Source organism: Carcharhinus amblyrhynchos, chromosome 29 (genome assembly GCF_965287045.1).
Source record: "Carcharhinus amblyrhynchos chromosome 29, sCarAmb.v2.hapA, whole genome shotgun sequence".
Classification (NCBI taxonomy): Eukaryota; Metazoa; Chordata; class Chondrichthyes; order Carcharhiniformes; family Carcharhinidae; genus Carcharhinus; species Carcharhinus amblyrhynchos.
The window spans coordinates 34,970,997-34,991,484 of record NC_137352.1 but is presented as its reverse complement, the minus strand read 5'-3'; the positions used below and the strand labels follow the sequence as shown (position 1 = coordinate 34,991,484).

General features: G+C 44.6%; 2 protein-coding genes across 6 annotated transcripts in view; one reads left to right on the top strand and one right to left on the bottom strand.

Moving 5' to 3' along the window:
* Positions 1 to 19,105, top strand: part of LOC145359845 (transmembrane protein 107-like) — a 59,047-nt gene extending 39,942 nt beyond the window's left edge. For 4 of the 5 annotated variants that reach the window (XM_080214636.1, XM_080214639.1, XM_080214640.1 and 1 more), the window contains one exon: positions 15,573 to 19,105. In XM_080214636.1, coding sequence (XP_080070762.1) covers positions 15,573 to 15,642 — 70 coding nt within the window. In that variant the 3' untranslated portion in view covers positions 15,643 to 19,105. Of the gene's footprint in view, positions 1 to 4,610; positions 4,708 to 15,572 lie in introns of all 5 variants that reach the window. The other variant, XM_080214637.1, reaches the window with a different exon arrangement.
* Positions 19,106 to 19,406: 301 nt separating this feature from the next.
* The window catches only part of siae (sialic acid acetylesterase), a 110,932-nt gene continuing 109,850 nt past the window's right edge, over positions 19,407 to 20,488 (bottom strand). The window contains exon 12 of the transcript XR_013889643.1: positions 19,407 to 19,590. The gene's annotated coding sequence lies outside the window, so the exon portion shown is untranslated. The remainder of the gene's footprint in view (positions 19,591 to 20,488) is intronic.

Genomic DNA, 20,488 nt, shown 5'->3' with positions numbered 1-20,488 from the left:
AATTTCTTCACTTAGAGGATGGTAAACCTGTGAAACTTCCCACCCCAGAAGGCTGTGGGGACTCAGTCATTGAGTATGTTCAAGACAAGAGGTGGATAGATTTGCAGATGTTAAAGACAACAAGGAAAATGGCTTTGAGATAGAAGATCAACTGTGATCAAGTTGAATGATGGAGCAGAATCGAGGGGCCTGTGTCTACTTCTGTTTCTTATGTTCTTATGCAGTTTGTTTCTCTTCCTACACATCAAAACATTCCTCTTTCTGAAACATTTGCTCACTGCTCATGTTGCAAGGGTGTCAGTCAGACACCCCTCAGTTGCAGAAGTTTAGTGAGAACCCTTCCCTAGATGTGAGGGAATCAGAGCAGTCTCCTCAGTAGAGCTGTCGTTGATAGCTTTACTCCTCAGTGCAGGGTATCAATGAGATCCATGAAATGCAGAAAAGTGTGGTTCTTGATCTCATGCATACAAACGCAGAAACTAGAAACAGGAGTGGGCCATTCAGCCCTTCGAGCCTGCTTCACCATTCATTATGATCGTGACTGATCATCAAATTCAATATCCTGATCCCCCCTGCCACCCCTCCATTTGTCTTGATACCTATAGTCCCGGTGCTCCGGTTTCCTTCCACATTCCAAAGATGTATAGATTGAGAATTGATTAGCTACGCTTATTGTCAGGGTGACAAGCAGATTAACTATGTGGGTTTACAGGGATAGGGCCTGGGTTTGATGGTTGGCACTGCAGGCTTGATGAGCTGAATGACCCCATTTTGCACTGTAGTGATTCTATGAAACTGGTCATAGATGATTTGATTTCATTCATTATTGTCACATGTATTAGTATACAGTGTAACATATTGTTTCTTGCACACTATACAGACAAAGCATACCATACATAGAGAAGAAAAGGAGAGGGTGCAGAATACAGTGCTACAATCATAACTATGGTGTTGAGAAAGATCAATTTAATATGAGATAGGTCCATTCAAAAGTCTGATGGCAGCAGGGAAGAAGCTGTTTTTGAGTCAGTTGCATTAAGTTGATCTTTCTCTACACCCGAGCTATGACTGTAATGCTACATTTTGCACTCTCTCATTTCCTTCTCTATGAACGGTATATGTTGCCTGTAGAGCAGTAAAGGAACACTACTTTTCATTATAAATTAATACATGTGACAATAATAAATGAAATCAAAAGTTGATACATGACCTCAGACTTTTGTATCTTTTCCCTGATGGAAGACTATGGAAGAGAGTATGTCCTGGGTGCTTGGAGACCTTGATTATGTGGGCTGCTTTTCTGAAGCAGCAGGAAGTGTTGACACAATCAGTGGATGGGAGATTGGTTTGTGTGATGGACTGAGCTACATTCACTTTGTAGTTTTGCAGTCTTGAGCAGAGCAGGAGCCATGCCAAGCTGTGACACAACCCAGAAAGGATGCTTTCTATGGTGCATCTGTAAAAGTTGGTAACAGTGGACATGCCAAATTTCTTTAGCCTCCTGAGAAAGTAGAGTCATCAGTGTGGAGGGGCCAGGACAGGTTGTTGCTGATTTGGACACCTTGAAACTTGAAGCTCTCGACTATTTCCACTTCATCCACGTTGATGTAGACAGGGGCATGTCCTCCACTTGCTTCCTGAAGTCGATGGCTATCTGTTTTGTTTTGTTGATATTGAGAGAGAGATTCAGTTCACCAGATTCTCTATCTCATTCCCGTACTTTGTCTTATCATTGTTTGAGATTCCACCCCGCCCCCGCATTGGTGGTGTCATCAGCAAGCTTGAACATCGAGTTAGAGGGGAGTTTGCCCACACGTCATAGGTGTATAAGGAGTATAGTAAGGGGTTGAGGACACAGGCTTGTGGGGTATTATAGATGATCGTGGAGGAGGTGTTGTCGCCTACCCTTACTTTGGGCAGCACGGTAGCACAGTGGTTAGCACTGCTGCTTCACAGCTCCAGGGACCTGGGTTCAATTCCTAGCTTGGGTCACTGTCTGTGTGGAGTTTGCACATTCTCCTCGTATCTGCATGGGTTTCCTTTGCAGGGTACTGTGGGAGGAAACCGGGTGCTCTGATTTCCTCCCACAGTCCAAAGATGTGCATGTGAGGTGGATTGACCATGCTAAAATTGCCCCTTAGCGTTTTGAGATGCGTAGGTTAGCAGGATTATTGGGCAAAATATGTAGGGATATGGGGGTGGGGCCTGGATGGGATTGTGGTTGGTGCAGACTCGATGGGCCGAATGGCCTCTTTCTATACTAAATTAGTCTTCCCTCAATCTTCCCCAACAGGCATAGACAAAGGTCATAGGTAGAGGAGGGCACTCATAATGTTAAAATGGCGGCGCAGGCTTGTTGGGCCATAGGGCCTGTTTCCCGTGCTGTGTTGTTCTTTGTTCTTTATATGTAGGATTTCTTCCTTTCTTTCTTACTGATTGTGGTCTGTGGGTTAGGAAGCCCAGGATCCAGTCACATTGCAGTTTAACTTGTTCAGCTCTTGTCTCATTCCTTCGTGATGTGGAGACGTCGGTGTTGGACTGGGATAAACACAGTATGAGGTCTCACAACACCAGGTTAAAGTCCAACAGGTTTATTTGGTAGCAAATGCCATTTGGTGGCGTTTGCTACCAAATAAACCTGTTGGACTTTAACGTGGTGTTATGAGACTGCTCATTCCTTCAAGACAGCCTTACTGAAGTTTAAAACATTAGTGTGTGACATTTCATCATCTGGACCTCAACATCAAACTCTCATGTAACTAGCATTGCAAGATGCTCCCTCACTGTCAAATTGTTAATTACTTGAGTCATTTCTCATAATTAAGTTGAGCATGACCTGTTCGCTGGTCATCTTTAGAACATATTGAACAGAGGAGAGAGGGAAAGGATGCCAATGTGGGTGGAAGGTGAGATATCTTGTGGACAGTAAACCTGAATGGATTTCTTTCAGGTGAAGTCTGAAATAAAAACAGAAAATGCCAGAACCATTCAGCAGAACTGGCGTGATCTGTGGGGAGAGAAACAGAGTTAAGTTTCAAGTGCTTGGGGATTTCACACTTTTTAAGCCTGTGCTCCGTAGCACTGTCCAGGGGACACCTTAGCACTGCTCATCGGGCATGGGGCAGGGCCTAGGGGGCGGTGGGTGGGGGTTCCCGCTGCCACTCTGCATTAGGATCTGGTCCACGCTGGAGATGGGCAAGGATGGGGGAGTTAGCATTGCAGAAGTCCTGGGAGGTTAGCAGTGCAGGGATCCTGGGAGGGTAGCAATGCAGAAGTCCTGGGAGGGTAGCAATGCAGAAGTCCTGGGCTGGTCAGTGATCGAAAAACTGAGGCAAAGGCCTGCTGGTTTCAGCATCTCCAGCATAGATAGGCCCCACCCCCGAAATATAATGATATTCACGCTTGTGGCCTCTGCATTGCACAGAGTGTGGGAGATTCTTGTGTAAACTCCCACTGAAACAGCAGCAGGAATTATTCCAGTTTTCCCACAAATTCAAGACTTAGAATTTTTTTGGGAGGATCGGGCCTGTGACCGGTCATCTTGGCATTGCTGTGAGCAGATTAAGAACTGATAACTTTTAGTAACACAGGAGTAGGCCTTTCAGCCCATTGAGCCTGCCCTGCCATTCAATAGGATTGTGGCTGAATATACACTTCAATGCCTTTTTCCCCACGCCATCACCATGTCTCTTGATTATTTAGGAATCTATCAATCTCTGCTTTAAACATACTCTGAGCTTTTCTTATGTCCAGTAACTTTACTCCTGTTCCCTCACACCTAGAGTCCCAAAATCACCAAGTCGTTGCGTTGCATTCATAGCGTCCAAGCAGAATGAAAGATTGGCGGTCAGTTTCTTGCCATGTTTGTATTAACTTGCTTCTCCCACCCTCCTCATTACCTCATTGATCATCTGTTCTGAATTAACAAATGTTTGAGGAGCCAGAGAAGCATTTAACACGTTTGAATTGTGTGGGTTTCAGGGCTCCAAAGTTATTAAAGATAAAGAGGGGTAGTGTATGCAGCATCACCTAGTAGCGACATTATAACAATCTTTTCTCAAACATTTCCTCAATTTATTTTTACCCTTTCATGGGAGGCAGTTGTCACTGGAAAGGCCAACATTTGTTACCCATCCTTAATTGACCCTGAACTGAGTTGTCTGCTTGGCCATTTCGATTAAGAATCACCACAATATTGTGCATCTGGAGTCATATGTAGGCTAAACTAGGTAAAGATGGCAGATTTCCTTCCCTTTTACGATAATGATAGTTTCATTCTCACCATTACTGGAGACTGACTTTTAAGCCCTGATTTATTAATTAAATTCAAATTCCACCAACTGTGGTGGGATTTGAACCCATGTCCCCAAAACATTAACTTGGACTTCTGGATTGCTAGTCCAATGATGTTACCAATGTGCAACCATCTCTGCACTATGTTGAGCTAGGTTTGTGGAAGATGCTTACATTCAGAAGAATAAAAAGGAGCTTGCAAGTTGGTATTCTGTGTACCGGGGTGGTGGGTTGTAATGAGAATGAGTCTGCTGTGTGTCTGTTTGTTTTGACTGCTGCAATTCCTGTGTGCACTTTTTCCCTGACTTGTGCTTCAGCTGTTGCAGCACACTGCAGTGCCTGCATCTGTCTGTCCTTCTTTGTCTTCGAGAGATGGGAGTGTTGGACGTACTGGTATATCTTTGGCTTCTGCAGGTATCACAGATTTGTTTCATTTAATTCAACACAGTCCCACCTGACAGACTAGTTAACAAAAATAAAAACACCAGGGATCCAGGGGAATATGGCAAACCCAAAATTGGCTAAGTGGCAGAAGTCAAAAGCTGATGTATGTTTTTGTGATTAAAAGGCTGTTTTCAATTGGAGTCTGCAGGGATTAGCATTAGGTCCCCTGTTTTTGATCAACGGGTTTGCAGATGACACAATAATTGGCTGTGTGGTAGATAGTGAGGAGGATTGCTGCAGATTGCAGGTGGATATTAATGGATTAGTCAGGTGGCATATCGAATTCACTCCAGAGAATTGTAAGGTGATGCATTTGGGGAAGTCGAACAAGGTAAAAGATCACAGGAAATGAGAGGATACAGGACGGTGTAGGGGGAACGAGAGACCTCAGAGTGAAATGACCCTGAAGGTAGGTTAATGGGTTATTCAGAAGATACATGGAATCCTTTCAAGATCAGGGAGGTGATGCTGGAACTACATAAAACGCTAGTTAGGCCACAGTTTCATAGATATCATGGAATCCCTACAATGCAGAAAGAGGCCATTTGACTCAGCAAGTCTGCACTGACAGTCTCTGACAGAGTACCTTACCCAGGCCCCTTTCCCTCACCCTATTCCCATAACTACACATTTACCATGGCTAATTCATCTAACCTACACATCTGGGGACACTAACAGGCAATTTAGCATGGCCAATCTATTTAACTTGCACATGTTTGGTCTGTGGGAGGAGACTGGCGCATCAGGGGAAACCCACATGGACATCGAGAGAAAATATAAACTCCAGACTGTCACCCAAGGGCAGAGTTGAAACTGGGTGCCACCATGCTGCCTTACTTGAGTACTCTATGCAGTTCTGGTCACTTCATTACAGAAAGAATTTAATTGCATTAGAGAAAGTACAGAGGAGATTGACAAGGAACTTGCCAGGACTGGGAAACTGCAGTTGTGAGCAAAGATTGCAGTTGTTCTCCATGGAATAGAGGCTGAGGGGAAATTTGACAGAGATGTACAAAATTGTGAGAGGCCTGGATAGAGTGGATGGGAAGGTTTTCAGAGTGGTCAGAGATTTAAGGGGATTGGTCAAAAGATGAGAGGGGAGATGAGGAAAATGTTTTCACTCAGAGGGTTGTGGGGTCTGGGATTTGCTGCCTGCATGTGTGAGAGAGGCCAAAACCCTCAACTCATTGATAAGGTGTCTGAATTTGCAACACAAGAGCCCCAACCTGCAGGGCCACAGACCAAATGAGACTCCCACTCGAGTCCAACCTGGCAGTGCCAACCTGTGACAGGGGCATTGCAAGGACACGACCTGGCCGTGTCTCTCTCCCCTGGTGGCTATCCTCGCCTTTAAGGCTTTGGGGAATCCCCCACGACAGGTTTATGTCAAAATGAGTCTGTTATAAATCTCACCCACCTGACGTGACATTGGTGAAGTTTGAGAGTACGGCTAGGGAGACTATATGGCAGAGGGGTCTTTAATTATATTGCAATGTATGTAAATGCTGATTACTACGCTGGTGAGGAGTGGCGAAAATTACAGATCACGATCCCGTCTGCAAGATTCATGATTTCTGGGTTCCACTGGATCTTGAGCCCCGCAACTGATCCATGGGACGGAGAGGGCAGACTTGAGTTCATCCGCATCAGTTCAACCTCAGCTGGAGTCTTGCATCCAGTTCAGGTGCCGCACTTTAGGAAGAACGTGAAAGCTTTGGAGAGTTCCGAAGAATGGTTCCAGGGATGAGAAACTTCAGTTATGGTGATAGGTTGGAGAGGTTAGAACAGTTTTTGTTGGAGGAAAGAAGGCTGCAAGGAGATTTAATAGTGGTGTTTCAAATGATAAGGTTTCTGGACAGAACCAGTGGGAGAAACTGTTCTTACTCGTGAACTGATGAGAACAAGACATCATAGATCTAAAAAAATTAGCAAAAGCAAATATGATGGAAAAAAGTCACAGTAAGTGATTAAGGTCTGGAATGCACTGTCTGAGAGTGTGGTGGAGGCAGATTCAGATTCAAAAGGGTATTAGATTGTTATCTGTGAAGCAGGGTTACATGAAGACAGGAGAATTCTTTGAATGAATTCAGGTAACGAGCGAGTTAGACAGAAGAGATCCCATGGACATTATCTACTTGGATTTCCAAAAGGCCTTTGAAAAGGTGCCTCACAGGAGGCTGCTGAATAAGAGAAGAACCCATGGTGTTAGAGATAAGTTATTAGCATGGATATAAAATTAGCTGACTGGTAGAAGGCAGAGTGGTGATAAAAAGGTCCTTTTCAGGATGACAGCTGGTGACTAGTAGAGTTCCACAAGGATCAGTATTGGAACCACAACTTTCCATTTTGTACATCAATGACCAAGATGAAGGAAATAGATAAGATTGCAATGACACATAGATAGGCAGAGGAACAGATAGTATTGAAGAAGGGGGAGCTGGGACTCTTCTCCCTGGAGAGGCGTAGGTTGAGAGGTGACCTGATAGAGGTTTATAAAACGTTGAGAGGAATAGATAGGGTGGATTCTCAGAGGCTATTTCCCCGGGTTGAAATGGTCGCTACGAGAGGACACAGATTTAAGGTGCGGGGAGGCAAGTACAGAGGTGATGTTAGGGGTAAGTTTTTCACTCAGAGGGTGGTGAGTGAATGGAATCGGCTGCCATCAGTGGTGGTGGAGGTGAACTTGCTGGGGTCTTTTAAAAGACTTCTGGATGAGTATATGGGATTTAATGGGATTGGGGGTTATAGATAGGTCTATGGATTGGTAGGTGTTGATGTGATCGGCACAACTTGTGGGCCGAAGGGCCTGTTTGTGCTGTAGTGTTCTATGTTCTATGTTCTAAGGGGGAAGGCTGCACAAGGTCTTGAACAGGTTAGGAGAGTGGGCAAAGAAGTGACAGATGGAATACAGTGTGGGAAAGTGTGAGGTTATGCATTTTGGTGGGAAGGATAGAAGCGTAGACTATTTTCTAAATGGAGAGAGAATTTAGAAATCCGAAGTACAGAGGGACTTGGGAGGCCTAGCTCAGGATTCTCTTCGGGTTAACTTGCAGGTTGAGTTGGTAGTTCGGAAGGCAAATGCAATGTTAGCATTCATTTCGAGAGGACTAGAATACAAAAGCAAGGATGCACTGCTGAGGCTGTATAAACTCTGGTGTGACCACATTTAGACTATTGTGAGCAGTTTTGGGCCCTGTATCTAAGGAAAGATATGCTGACCTGACAGAGGAGGTACGCGAGAATGATCCCAGGAATGAAAAGCTTGATGTGTGAGGTGCTTCTGAGGAATCTGCGTTTGTATTTGATGGAGCTTAGAAGGATATTAGGGGCAATCTCATTGAAACTTACAAAATAATGAAAGGCCTGGGTAGAATGGACATGGAAAAGTGTTTCCGTAAGTCGGATCCGAGGGCACAGCCTCAGAGTAAACGGAACGTAGAACATAGAACACTACAGCTCAAACAGGCCCTTCGGCCCACAAGTTGCGCCGATCATATCCATACCTACCAGGCCATAGAGCTATCTGTAACTCCCAATCCCCTTAAATTCCATGTACTCATCCAGAAGTCTTTTAAAAGACCCCAGCGAGTTCGCCTCCACCACCACCGACGGCAGCCAATTCCATTCACTCACCACCCTCTGAGTGAAAAACTTACCCTGACATCTCCTCTGTACTTGCTCCCCAGCACCTTAAACCTGTGTCCTCTCATAGCGACCCTGGGAAATAGCCTCCAAGAATCCACCCTATCTATTCCTCTCAACATTTTATAAACCTGTATCAGGTCGCCTCTCAACCTTCGACTCTCCAGGGAGAAGAGACCTAGCTCCCTCAACCTATCTTCATAAGGCATGCCTCCCAATCCAGGCAACATCCTTGTAAATCTCCTCTGCACCCTCTCAATAGCTTCCACATCCTTCCTGTAGTGAGGCGACCAGAACTGCGCACAGTACTCCAAGTGGGGTCTGACAAGGGTCTTACAAAATTGCAGCGTAACCTCCCGACTCACTTTGGCAGGAATAACAGATGTGTAGAGTATAGGGCTAACAGTAGGACTCTGAATAGTGTTGACGAACAGAGGGATCTAGGTGTATATGTGCATAGATCCCTGAAAGTTGGAAATCAAGTCGATAAGGTTGTTAGGAAGGCATACGGTGTCTTGGCGTTTATTGGTAGGGGGATTGAATTTAGGACCCGCAACGTCATGTTGCAACTGTACAAAACTCTGGTGCGGCCGCACTTGGAGTATTGTGTACAGTTCTGGTCCCCACATTATAGGAAGGATGTGGAGGCATTGGAGAGGATGCAGAGGAGGTTTACCAGGATGTTGCCTGGTATGGAGGGGAGGTCCTATGAGGAGAGACTGAGGGATTTGAGGTTGTTTTCGTTAGAAAGAAGGCGGCTAAGAGGGGATCTTATTGAAACATACAAGATGATTAGAGGTTTAGATAGGGTGGACAGTGATAGCGTTTTTCCTCGGATGGAGAAAGCTAGCACGAGGGGACATAGCTTTAAATTAAGGGGTGGTAGTTATAGGACGGATGTCAGAGGTAGGTTCTTTACCCAGAGGGTGGTGGGGGAATGGAATGCCCTGCCTGCTGCAGTTGTAGATGCGCCTAGTCTGGGGGCGTTTAAGAGTCCGTGGATAGGTTTATGGATGGAAAGGGATTGGTTTAGGTTAGAGGGTCATTGCTTTTTTCTTAATTGGTCGGCGCAACATCGGGCCTGTTCTGCGCTGTAATGTTCTATGTTCTATGACTCAATCCCTCGATTAATGAAGGCCAGTACACCATATGCCTTCTTGACCACCTCTTCCACCTGTGAGGCCGATTTAAGAGTCCTACGGACCCGGACTCCAAGATCCTTCTGCTCTTCAACCCAGCTAAGACTCCTATCCTTGATATTGTACTCCTGCATCCCATTAGTCCTGCCAAAATGGACCACTACACATTTATCCGCGTTGAAGTCTATCTGCCACTTCTCCGCCCAGTCTTGCATCTTATCTATGTCACGCTGCAACATCTGACATCCCTCCAGACTATCCACAACACCACCAACCTTCGTATCATCGGCGAACTTACAAACCCATCCCTCCACTTCCTCATCCAGGTCATTTATGAAAATGACAGACAGCAAGGGTCCTAGAACAGACTCCTGGGGCACTCCACTGTTGACTGACCTCCATGCAGAAAAAGACCCATCCACAACCACTTTCTGCCTTCTTCAGGCAAGCCAGCTCTGGATCCACAAGGCAACAGTCCCTTGGATCCCATGGCTTCTCATCTTCTCAAGAAGTCTTGCTGAAGTCCATATAAACCACATCCATGGCTCTTCTTTCATCAATGTGTTCAGTCACATTTTCAAAGAACTCAAGTAGGCTTGTAAGGCATGACCTGCCCTTGACAAAGCCATGCTGACTATCTCTGATCATGCTCAGCACGGAAAGGCCCTGTAGAACTGAGATGTGGGGGAATTTCTTTGGCCAGAGGGTGATGAATCTGTGGAATTCATTGCCACAGAGGTTTTGGAGGCAAGGACTTTGAGTATATTTAAAACATAGATAGATAGGTTCTTGATTGGTAAGAGGATCAAAGATTACAGGGAAAAAGCAGGAAGAGAATTTTAGGAACACTTGTCAGACATGATGGAATACTAGAATGCCCTAATTCTGCCCCTATGTCTTATGGTCTAAATTAGTAATTCCTTTAGTGCCGATTGGAGAGCCAGTGCAGTCACGATGGACCAAATGGCCTCTTCCTGGTTTGTAAGTTGTATTTCTCCAAAGACAGTAGCTTAAACTAGCACCAGCAATGGATAAGTAGTGTTAAATATATAGTTAACTCACTGAATTACTTGCTGTAACTACAAATAATCACTACATAAAGACTTTGATTAAATAAATAAGACTAGTCTAAGATATGACAGAGTAGGTTGTTGTTTCTGGTCTGCAGAAGGGAGTTTATGGATGGTGAGACTACCCTAAACAAACCTGTGTGCAATAGCTGTCTCCATCTTAAATCTGTAGCTCAGAGTCATTGTGCTGGCGTGTGAGTTGGAGAAAATCTGACATGTAAGGGAAGAGTTGTTTCTGGACAGTTTTATCCAAACTACAGTCATATCTGAGGATAAATCACAGGTTCAGGAAGGGGAGGCTGTGATTAATATGGAGCCAGATAATGGGAACCTTGAGATAATGTGGAGGAGGCCCTACACTGCTCCTGCTCAACAGGTGCAATGCACCCACTATCTGTCAATACAAGAAAAAAGAATGCTGGGTGGACCTCAGTCAACTATCCAGGTTGGTTGTGGTGGAAGCGGGTGCACAGTGGGAAGAGCCGAATAGAAATCAGAGACTCTAACTAGTGTCAGAGTCCATGCTGTCTGCAGCCAAGAATGCAATTCCTGAAGGATGTGTGTGAGCTGGTGCCAAGGTAACAGATATCTCACATGAGGAACCTGAAAGAAGTGAGGTAAATTAAGTTATACTGGTCCACTTTTAAACAAAGAAAATAGAACTGGAAGGTGGTCTGCTGAGTAAGTAACAGGAATTAGGATCTAAATTTAAGAAGCAGGACTTTGAAGATAATAATTTCTGAATTATTGTCCAAGCTGCATGCAAATTAGCATAGGAGCTGTACCAATGTGATAGACTCTACCTAAACCAAGATGGGAACTGTAGCCTGACAGAAACAATGAAAAGGGAGGTGGCAAAGGCTTTAAACTACAAGGAAGTTGGGGGAAAGGATCTTCAAGAAATATAAGCAGCCAAAATGTAAACAGAGCAAGGCAGGAGAAACTAGGAAAGAATAAATTGGGACATTGATTGCAAGGAAATGGAATGGCAGCCTACCACGATGATTCAATACAAATTGAAAGGAAATTCTATTAAACATTAGTTATTACATCTATACGAGTGTCTGTAAGAAAGCAGGGGGGCTGGAGGCACTCACACCAGACATGGGGATACTGAGACTTTGCTACAGAAAAGTCAGGACTGGGATTTAAATATTCTAATGTGTAACATGTTTGGAAAAGATAGGGGGAAGGCGGTTGTAATCATGATAATAATGGCAGTAGAGACAGGTTCATAGCTGTCATCAGAGACAAAAAAATCAAATCCATATGGAGAGCCACAACAGGTAGAGGATCAATCTTAATAATTGGTGTGAAGGAAAAAAGTATGAGGAAAAATTAGGGAACTGAGTAAAACAATAATAATCATGGGGGAAGGGGACAAGGGAACGGAGTTCCTACAATGTATGCAGGACACCTTTCTAATCTGGTGTTTCAAATGTCAAGGAAGGGAAAATTCACTACTGAATCTTGTATACTTTTGGGAAGGAAATCTACCATCCTTACCTCTTCCACATGCAGATCTGAACCCACAGCAATATGGTTGATTCTTAACTGCCCTCAGAAAATGGCCGAGCAAGTCACTCAGTTTCAAGGGAAATTAGGAATGGGCAAAACATGCAGCATCTGCAGCACCCGTATCCTGCCTTATCTCTAACACCCGTATCCTGCCTTATCCCTAACACCCGTATCCTGCCTTATCCCTAACACCCGTATCCTGCCTTATCTCTAACACCCGTGTCCTGCCTTATCCCTAACACCCGTGTCCTGCCTTATCCCTAACACCCGTGTCCTGCCTTATCCCTAACACCCGTGTCCTGCCTTATCCCTAACACCCGTGTCCTGCCTTATCCCTAACACCCGTGTCCTGCCTTATCCCTAACACCCGTGTCCTGCCTTACCCCTAACACCCGTGTCCTGCCTTATCCCTAACACCCGTGTCCTGCCTTATCCCTAACACCCGTGTCCTGCCTTATCCCTAACACCCGTGTCCTGCCTTATCCCTAACACCCGTGTCCTGCCTTATCTCTAACACCCGTGTCCTGCCTTATCCTTAACACCCGTGTCCTGCCTTATCCCTAACACCCGTGTCCTGCCTTATCCCTAACACCCGTGTCCTGCCTTATCCCTAACACCCGTGTCCTGCCTTATCCCTAACACCCGTGTCCTGCCTTATCCCTAACACCCGTGTCCTGCCTTATCCCTAACACCCGTGTCCTGCCTTATCCCTAACACCCGTGTCCTGCCTTATCCCTAACACCCGTGTCCTGCCTTATCCCTAACACCCGTGTCCTGCCTTACCCCTAACACCCGTATCCTGAGAATGAAGTTTTAAAATTGTAATTTATCTGCATTTTTAAAACACCTTTGAGCAGGTGCCCCAAAAGATCAGCGAGTATGGTCAGAGAATGTGGCATTGGGATGTAAGTGGCAGAATAAATTGCTGGCTGACTTCAACTCATCAAGCAAGCATGGAAGTAAAGGGTGGTTATTGAGATTAGTGCAAGAGGTGGTGTTCCACATGGATCAGTGCTGGGACCATTACTGATTGGAACTTTAGAATCAAACGTCACTGTCTTTGTGGAGTTTGCATGTTATTGCCCTGTCTGTGTGGGTTTCCTCTGGGTGGTTCGGTTTCCTCCCACAGTCAAATGTGCAAATTAGGTGCATTGGCCATGCTAAATTGCCCCTTAGTGCTCTGGGATGCATCGGTTAGCGGGATTCGTGAGGTAAACGTGTGGGGTTATGGGGATAAGGCCTGGGTGGGTTTGTTATCAGTGCAGACTCAAAGAACAAAGAACAACACAGCACGGGAAACAGGCCCTTCGGCCCAACGAGCCCGCGCCGCCGTCCCACTGTCTCAGTGTCCTATTCATGATTTTAGTCTACGCCTAATGTGCCAGGATCAGGGAGGTCCAATTTAGGGACAATTTAGTACCCAATCAATCAGCCTAAAATCACATCTTTGGGGATGTGGGAGGAAACCGGAGTACCCGGAGGAAACCCACGTAACCACGGGGAGAACGTGCAAACTCCCACAGACACAGGCCCAAATCCATGTGTCCGCACAGCAACAGAGATAGTCTCTGAGCTGTCATGTTGCCCTCGAGATGGTCCAGTTTAAGCACACTAACGACATGAAGCAATAGGCAACTCCCGAAGCAACGTCCAAGAGCAGCCCACTACAACCTGCCGCATGCATGCCCCTTGTTGGACTTAAATGCCTGTGGAGACAAAAAATTCATTATTAAACAGGCAAAGACTGTAACATCCCTGAGGCAAAACGTATTCCCAAGCCTACAATGTTTAGTAAGGCCTACTATATCCCCCTATATGTAGCCCGCTCATGTGGCTGTCGAAGTGACTCTTAAACAACCCTAGCGTGCCTGCTTCCACCACCTTACTCGGCAGTGCATTCCACACCCCCACTACCCTTTGCGTGAAAAACTGCCCTCTAATATTTGTCTTATACCTAGCCCCCCTCACCCTAAGCTCGTGACCCCTCGTTCTATCCATTTCTAATAACGAAATAACTCGATGGGTTGAATGGCACCTTTTGCACTGTAGGGTTTCTATGATCAAATTCTATGATCACTGATATTAAACTGACTGGCCTGTACTTGTTGGAGCTGTCCTTATAACCTTTTTTGAACAAGGTATAGCATTTGCAATTCCCGAATTGGCACTTTCCCTGAGTACAGGGAAGATTATGGCCAGCGCTCCTGCAATTTACATTCTAACTTCCTTCAATATCTTTAAGAACATAAGAAATAGGAGCAGGAGTAGGCCATCTAGCCCTTCGAGTCTGCCCCGCCATTCAATAAGATCATGGCTGATCTGTCATGGCTCAGTTCCACATTCCCGCCCTCTCCCCATAACCTTTGATCCCCTCTCTTATCAAAAACCCATCAACCCACATCTTAAAAATATTTAGCGAGGCAGCCTCCACCATTTCAACGGGCAGAGAATTCCAGAGATTCACCACCCTTTGAGTGAAGAAGTTCTTCCTCAACTCCGTTCTAAACCACCCCCCCCTTTATCTTGAGGCTGTGCCCCCTAGTCCTACTATCCTTTCTGAGCGGGAAGAGTCTCTCCACCTCTATCCTATCCATCCCATTCATCATCTTATACGTCTCAATGAGATCTCCCCTCATTCTTCTAAACTCTAACGAGTACAAGCCTAGTTTATTCAGCCTCTCCTCATAGCTCAACCCCCTCAACTCTGGCATCAGCCTAGTAAACCTCCTCTGCACTCCCTCCAAGGCCAAAATATCCTTGCGTTAAGTACGGCGCCCAAAACTGCACACAGTACTCCAGCTGCGGCCTCACCAATGCCCTATACAGCCGCAGCAAGACCTCCCTACTTTTATATTCAATCCCCCTCACTATGAAGGCCAGCATCCCATTAGCCTTCCTGACCACCTGCTGCACCTGCAAGATGCATCTCATCCGGTCTCAGCGCCTTGTCAACTTTCAATACCATCAATATTTTCAACACTTCCTCCTTATCAATTTTGAATCCTCTAGGAACAGAATTTCCTCGATGGTCACCATGTCCTGGGTGGATCTACCTCCTCTGCAACAGACAGTCGATATAGTTTCAGACCTGAGATCAATTTATTTATGTTTGCAAAGAGTAATAGTGATGTGAATGAGGAAGCTAAGTGGACTTAAATCACAGATTAGAGGTTATCTTACTGAATTGTGGAACAGGTTTGAGGGGCTGAATGACCATTTACTGTTGCTATGCATAGAGCATGTAGATGCATGTACACTGATCTTTCTGTGGACCCCTGTACTAACTCAATTAAGCACAAAGTACAGGTTAATGATAGAATCATGACTTGTGTGACTCCACCATTGCCCTGACACACAAGCTCCACTTCCAGCTTTTGTGTTTTTCTCCAGATTGTACAACAGAAAATGTTTAAATAATGAGGAATTTTTATTCTGATGTGACATGGTGGTTCTGTTTGATTTTCAGTACTCTTCCAGCGTGTGTTGAAGTTGTCCTTATGGTCACAGTGTTTGTGCTGAAGAAGAAGCCATTGTGAGCATGATGAAAACCCACGTTTAAAACCTGGAATCCATCACTAAAGTAATGGAACGCCTGACCCAACGCAATGGATCCTACTGGGTCTGGATAGTGGATACCAGCAACATTTGTAGAACTTGAACACCAGGCTACACTGCAGAACGTATATATCACAGTCTGCATTACAGACCCTTTTATGTCTCCTTCATTATAGAAAACTTCCACTTCACCTTCAATTATTGATCATGTCCATCATATTGCTCCATTATAGAATCTGCATCTGATGCTTTGTTACTGAATATATTTTTCAGCATCTCCATTTCAGAGTATAAATATCAAGAATATGTATACCAGCATCTCTGTGATGGAACATGTATTATCAATTTCCATCACAGAAAGTGTTCATTACCATCTTCACTATAGTAAGAAGTCTCACAACACCAGGTTAACGTCCAAGTTTATTGGTATCACAGGCTTTCAGAGGGCTCACAGATCACAGCATGGAATAGCCAAAGAGGAGCAAGGCCCTTTGCTAGACTGATTTGCACTGCTTTCACACATGCTGCGGCACATGTGAGCAGAAATTCTGTGGGATTCTAAATCATAGAAACCCTATAGTACAGAAAAGTTGCCAGTAAGTGGAAAGTTATTAGCAGATCTGACCTACCTCCCTGTTGAATGTTGGGAATGACCCAATGTGGCACTGAGTTACCGGGGCACTGAACTAACTGATCTCAGCCAAGGTAGCAGTCAGACCATTGGACCTCACCCCAACACCCTTGAGTTACAGAAAGGAATACCAGATGTGATTCTTTTAATACCTGCAGGAAAGTGTGTGTTTGTAAATGTTTAGTTAAGGCGGAATTAAACTTAGTGGATTATCCATGCAACTGAGTGAGCTGCTGACGTTGAATTAGCTTAATGTGAGCATAGGCAGTTTGATAATGTATTAGAAAACAATTGATTACACACACTAAAAGGTTCAGTCAAGCATTCGGCTCTGGATCAGAGGGAGCAATGAGAGACATTTAGTTATTCACATCAATAATCTGTTTTTAATGGAATCTATAACTTTTTTCTACTTGTACCACATGTATAAAGTGTAAGGAAAAGTGCCATGCCTCTACTCCAAGCTCAGCTGCTGACAGAGGGAATGCAGGTTGAAGTTGGTGATGTAACCTTATCTTCAGGGTGTGGCCCTGTAGAACACTGCTCTCCTGCTGGAGGCATAACTTGAATTACCCAGAGAGCTTGTAATCACAGTTATACTTTCTGACACTTCTATATAATGGAATATTCATACAACTTTGATCTTTGTCAAAATAAAAAGAAAATAATTATAATTGGTGAACACATTTCCAAGGATCGATTCATGAGGAGGCAATGGAAGTGGTACATTTTCCCCAATCACAGTACCTAAATAGCTCTTATCAAAGTCACAAATTATATCCTAAGTGACTGTTACAAAGGTAAACTTGTTTTCATCTTTGACAAAGTTGATCACAACATCCTCCTCCACTCTCGTGCAGCTTAGTGAACATCCTCTCGTGGTTCCATTCAAACCTATCTAATTGTACCCAGAGGATCACAAAGGCTTCTCTTCCTGCTCCTGATCCATTACCTCTGGTGTTTCCTAAGAATATCCTTGAATCCCCTTCCTATTTCTCAACTCCGTGCTGCTGACATCATTCAAAGACGCTAGTGACACAAGTTGTACTTCATCACCAGCTTCCCTAATTCATCCAGTGTCCAGTACTGGATAAGAAGAAATTTCTTCCAATTAAATAGGGAGTTTTATTTTTGGTCCCCATTCCAAATTCCGTTCCTTTCCGACTGACTCCATCCCCCTCCTTGGCTGAGATCAAGCCAGTCTGTTTGTAACCTTGGTTTTACATTTGACCTGAAGGTGAGCTTTTGACCTGACCTTCATATTAACATTAAGACTGCCTATTTCTCCTTCCATAGCATCAGCAGACTTCACCATTCATCTGCTGCTGAAAATGTCACTCATGCCTTAGTTTCCTCTAAACTCAACTATTCCAATTCAGTGCTGTCTGGTCTCCCATATTCTACTCTCCTTTGTAAACTCTCTGCTGCCTGTGTCTGTTCCCCTGGTATCCCTGTGCTTATTGACCTACACTGGCTCCATTCAAACAACATCTTGATTTTAAAATTCTCATCCTAGTTTCCAAATTCTCCTATCTCTAATCTCATCCAGTCCTCTGAGACATTTTCACTCAGAGGGTGGTGGGTGAGTGGAATCGGCTGCCGTCGGTGGTGGTGGAGGTGAACTCGCTGGGGTCTTTTAAAAGACTTCTGGATGAGTACATGGGATTTAATAGGATTGAGGGTTATAGATAGGCCTGGTAGGTAGGGATATGATCGGCGCAACTTGTGGGCCGAAGGGCCTGTTTGTGCTGTAGTTTTCTATGTTCTATATGCAATCTAATTCTGGCCTGGACAGTACTTGGATGCTGGAAATCTGACCGAGTGCATCAAAGGCTCACTAGACTTGTTCCTGGAAGAGAGATTGGAGAAACTGGGCCTGTAAGTTTTGCAGAATGAGATGTGATCTCAGTGAAACCGATACAATATTTAAAGGAATTGACAGGATAGATGTAGGTAAGATGTTTCCCTGGTTGGGGAGTCTAAAACCAAAATTCACAATTTCAAAATAAGGGGAATGTACTTCGGACCGAGATGAGGAGAAATGTCTTTACACGGAGGGTTATGAATCTTCGGAATACTCCGGAGGGCTGTGGAAGCTCAGTCATTGATAGATTTCTAAGTACCAATGACATAAGGGATATGGAGATAGTGTAGATGAAAAGACATTGGTGTCCGTTCACCGTATTACAGGAATGACATAATTGCTTTGGAGAGAGTGCAGAGGAGGGTTATAAATATGTTGCCAGTGTAATAAAAGTGTAGCTATGAGCAGAGATTGAATACGTTGAGGCTATTTTCCTTGGAACAATGGTGGCTGAGAGATGACTTGATAAGAGGTGTACAAAATTATGAGGGGAAGAAATAGAAATTGAAGTGGATGATCAGCCAGGATTAAATCACAGAGCAGGCTCACTGGAATGGCCTACTCCTGTTCCTAAACTAACCATTTCAATACCAAGCACTTTCCCCAGCAATAGATTGATTTCAAATAGATTGTTATTGATAATAGGTCAGAAAGGGTCACAGAGATGACTGGAGATCCTCAGGATTTCTTACTGCTCAATATTTTTGTATTTAATCAAGATGAAAAATAAACATAGTCATCTAATATTTGCTGTTGATGTGTCAGTGGGTTGAAGATGGATTTAGATTAATTGGTAAAAGATGTTACCTCACAAACAATTTACAGAACAGAGACGAGCCAATAGGTTGCTGCTGATATTTATGGTCCACATGAGCCTCCTGTCACATTACTGACCTCACTCAGCATAATCTTCCATTGTTACCTTCTTCATGTGTTTACAAAGAACAAAGAACAAAGAAGAACAAAGAGTAACACAGCACAGGAAACAGGCCCTTTGGCCCAACGAGCCCACGCTGCCATTTTAACATTGTGAGTGCCCTCTTCTACCCATGACCTTTGTCTATGCCTATTGGACTCCACAATAAAGGAACCATAACCAGATTGAGGGAAGACTAATTTAGGGATAATTTGTTAACACCAATCAGCCTAAGAGCACGTTTTTGGGGTGTGGGAGGAAACCGGAGCGCCCAGAGAAAACCCACACAAGCATGGGGAGAATGTGCAAACTCCCACAGACACTGGCCCAAATCCATGTATCTGCACAGCAAACAGTGATAGTCACTGAGCTGTCATGTTGCCCGTCAGATGGTCCAGTTTAAGCGTACACTAACAACGTGAAGCACTAGGCAACTCTTAAAGCAATATCCAAGAGCAGCCCTCGCACGACCCACCGTGTGTATGCCCCTTGTTGGACAACAAGGTGGACGGAATCACCTGTGGATGTAAGAAAAAAAGACATCAATCAACATATACAACTTATACAGACATTCACGGAATCCCCAGAAGCTCAAACGTAAGACAGGTGAGCCATAAAATATGTTGGATGGTCCATAGGAATCTAATGATTCCCAGGGACGGCCTGAGGCTCTTGATCCTTATTTAGAACAATCTTTTGTATCCCTCCATCTCTAGTCTGCTCATGTGCCTATCTAGGTAAGCCTTAAACAACTCTAGCATGCCTGCCTCCACCACCCTACTTGGCAGTGCATTCCAGGCCCCCACAACCCTCTGTGTGAAAAACCTCCCTCTAACATCTGAATTATACCTCGCCCCTCTAACTCTAAGCCCGTGGCCCCTCGTAATTTTCGTATCCAACCTGGGAAAAAGCTTCCCACTGTTCACTCAATCTATACCCTTCATAATCTTATACACTTCTATTAGGTCTCCCCTCATTCTCTGTCTTTCTAAGGAGAACAGCCCCAATTTGCCCAATCTCTCCTCATAGCTAAGTCCTTCCATACCAGGCAGCATCCTGGTAAACCTCCTCTGCACTCTCTCCAGGGTCTCCACGTCCTTCCAGTAGTGCAACGACCAGAACTGGACGCAGTACTCCAAATGTGTTCTAACCAACGTTCTATACATTTATCTTCCATCAAGTTAAACGTATAAGTAGCAAATGCACGTGGTAAAAAGTTCCACACTCACATCACTCTCTGGGTAGTGAAGTTTCTCCAGAATCCTTTATCGGATTTAGAACCATAGAAAGATTACAGCATACAAGAGCCCACTCAGCCCATCTTGTCCATGCCAGCCTGAGGATACCCAGGTGCCTTTCTAATCCCACCTTCCTGCACCTGGCCCATAGCACTGTAGGTGCAGGTACTTTTTAAGA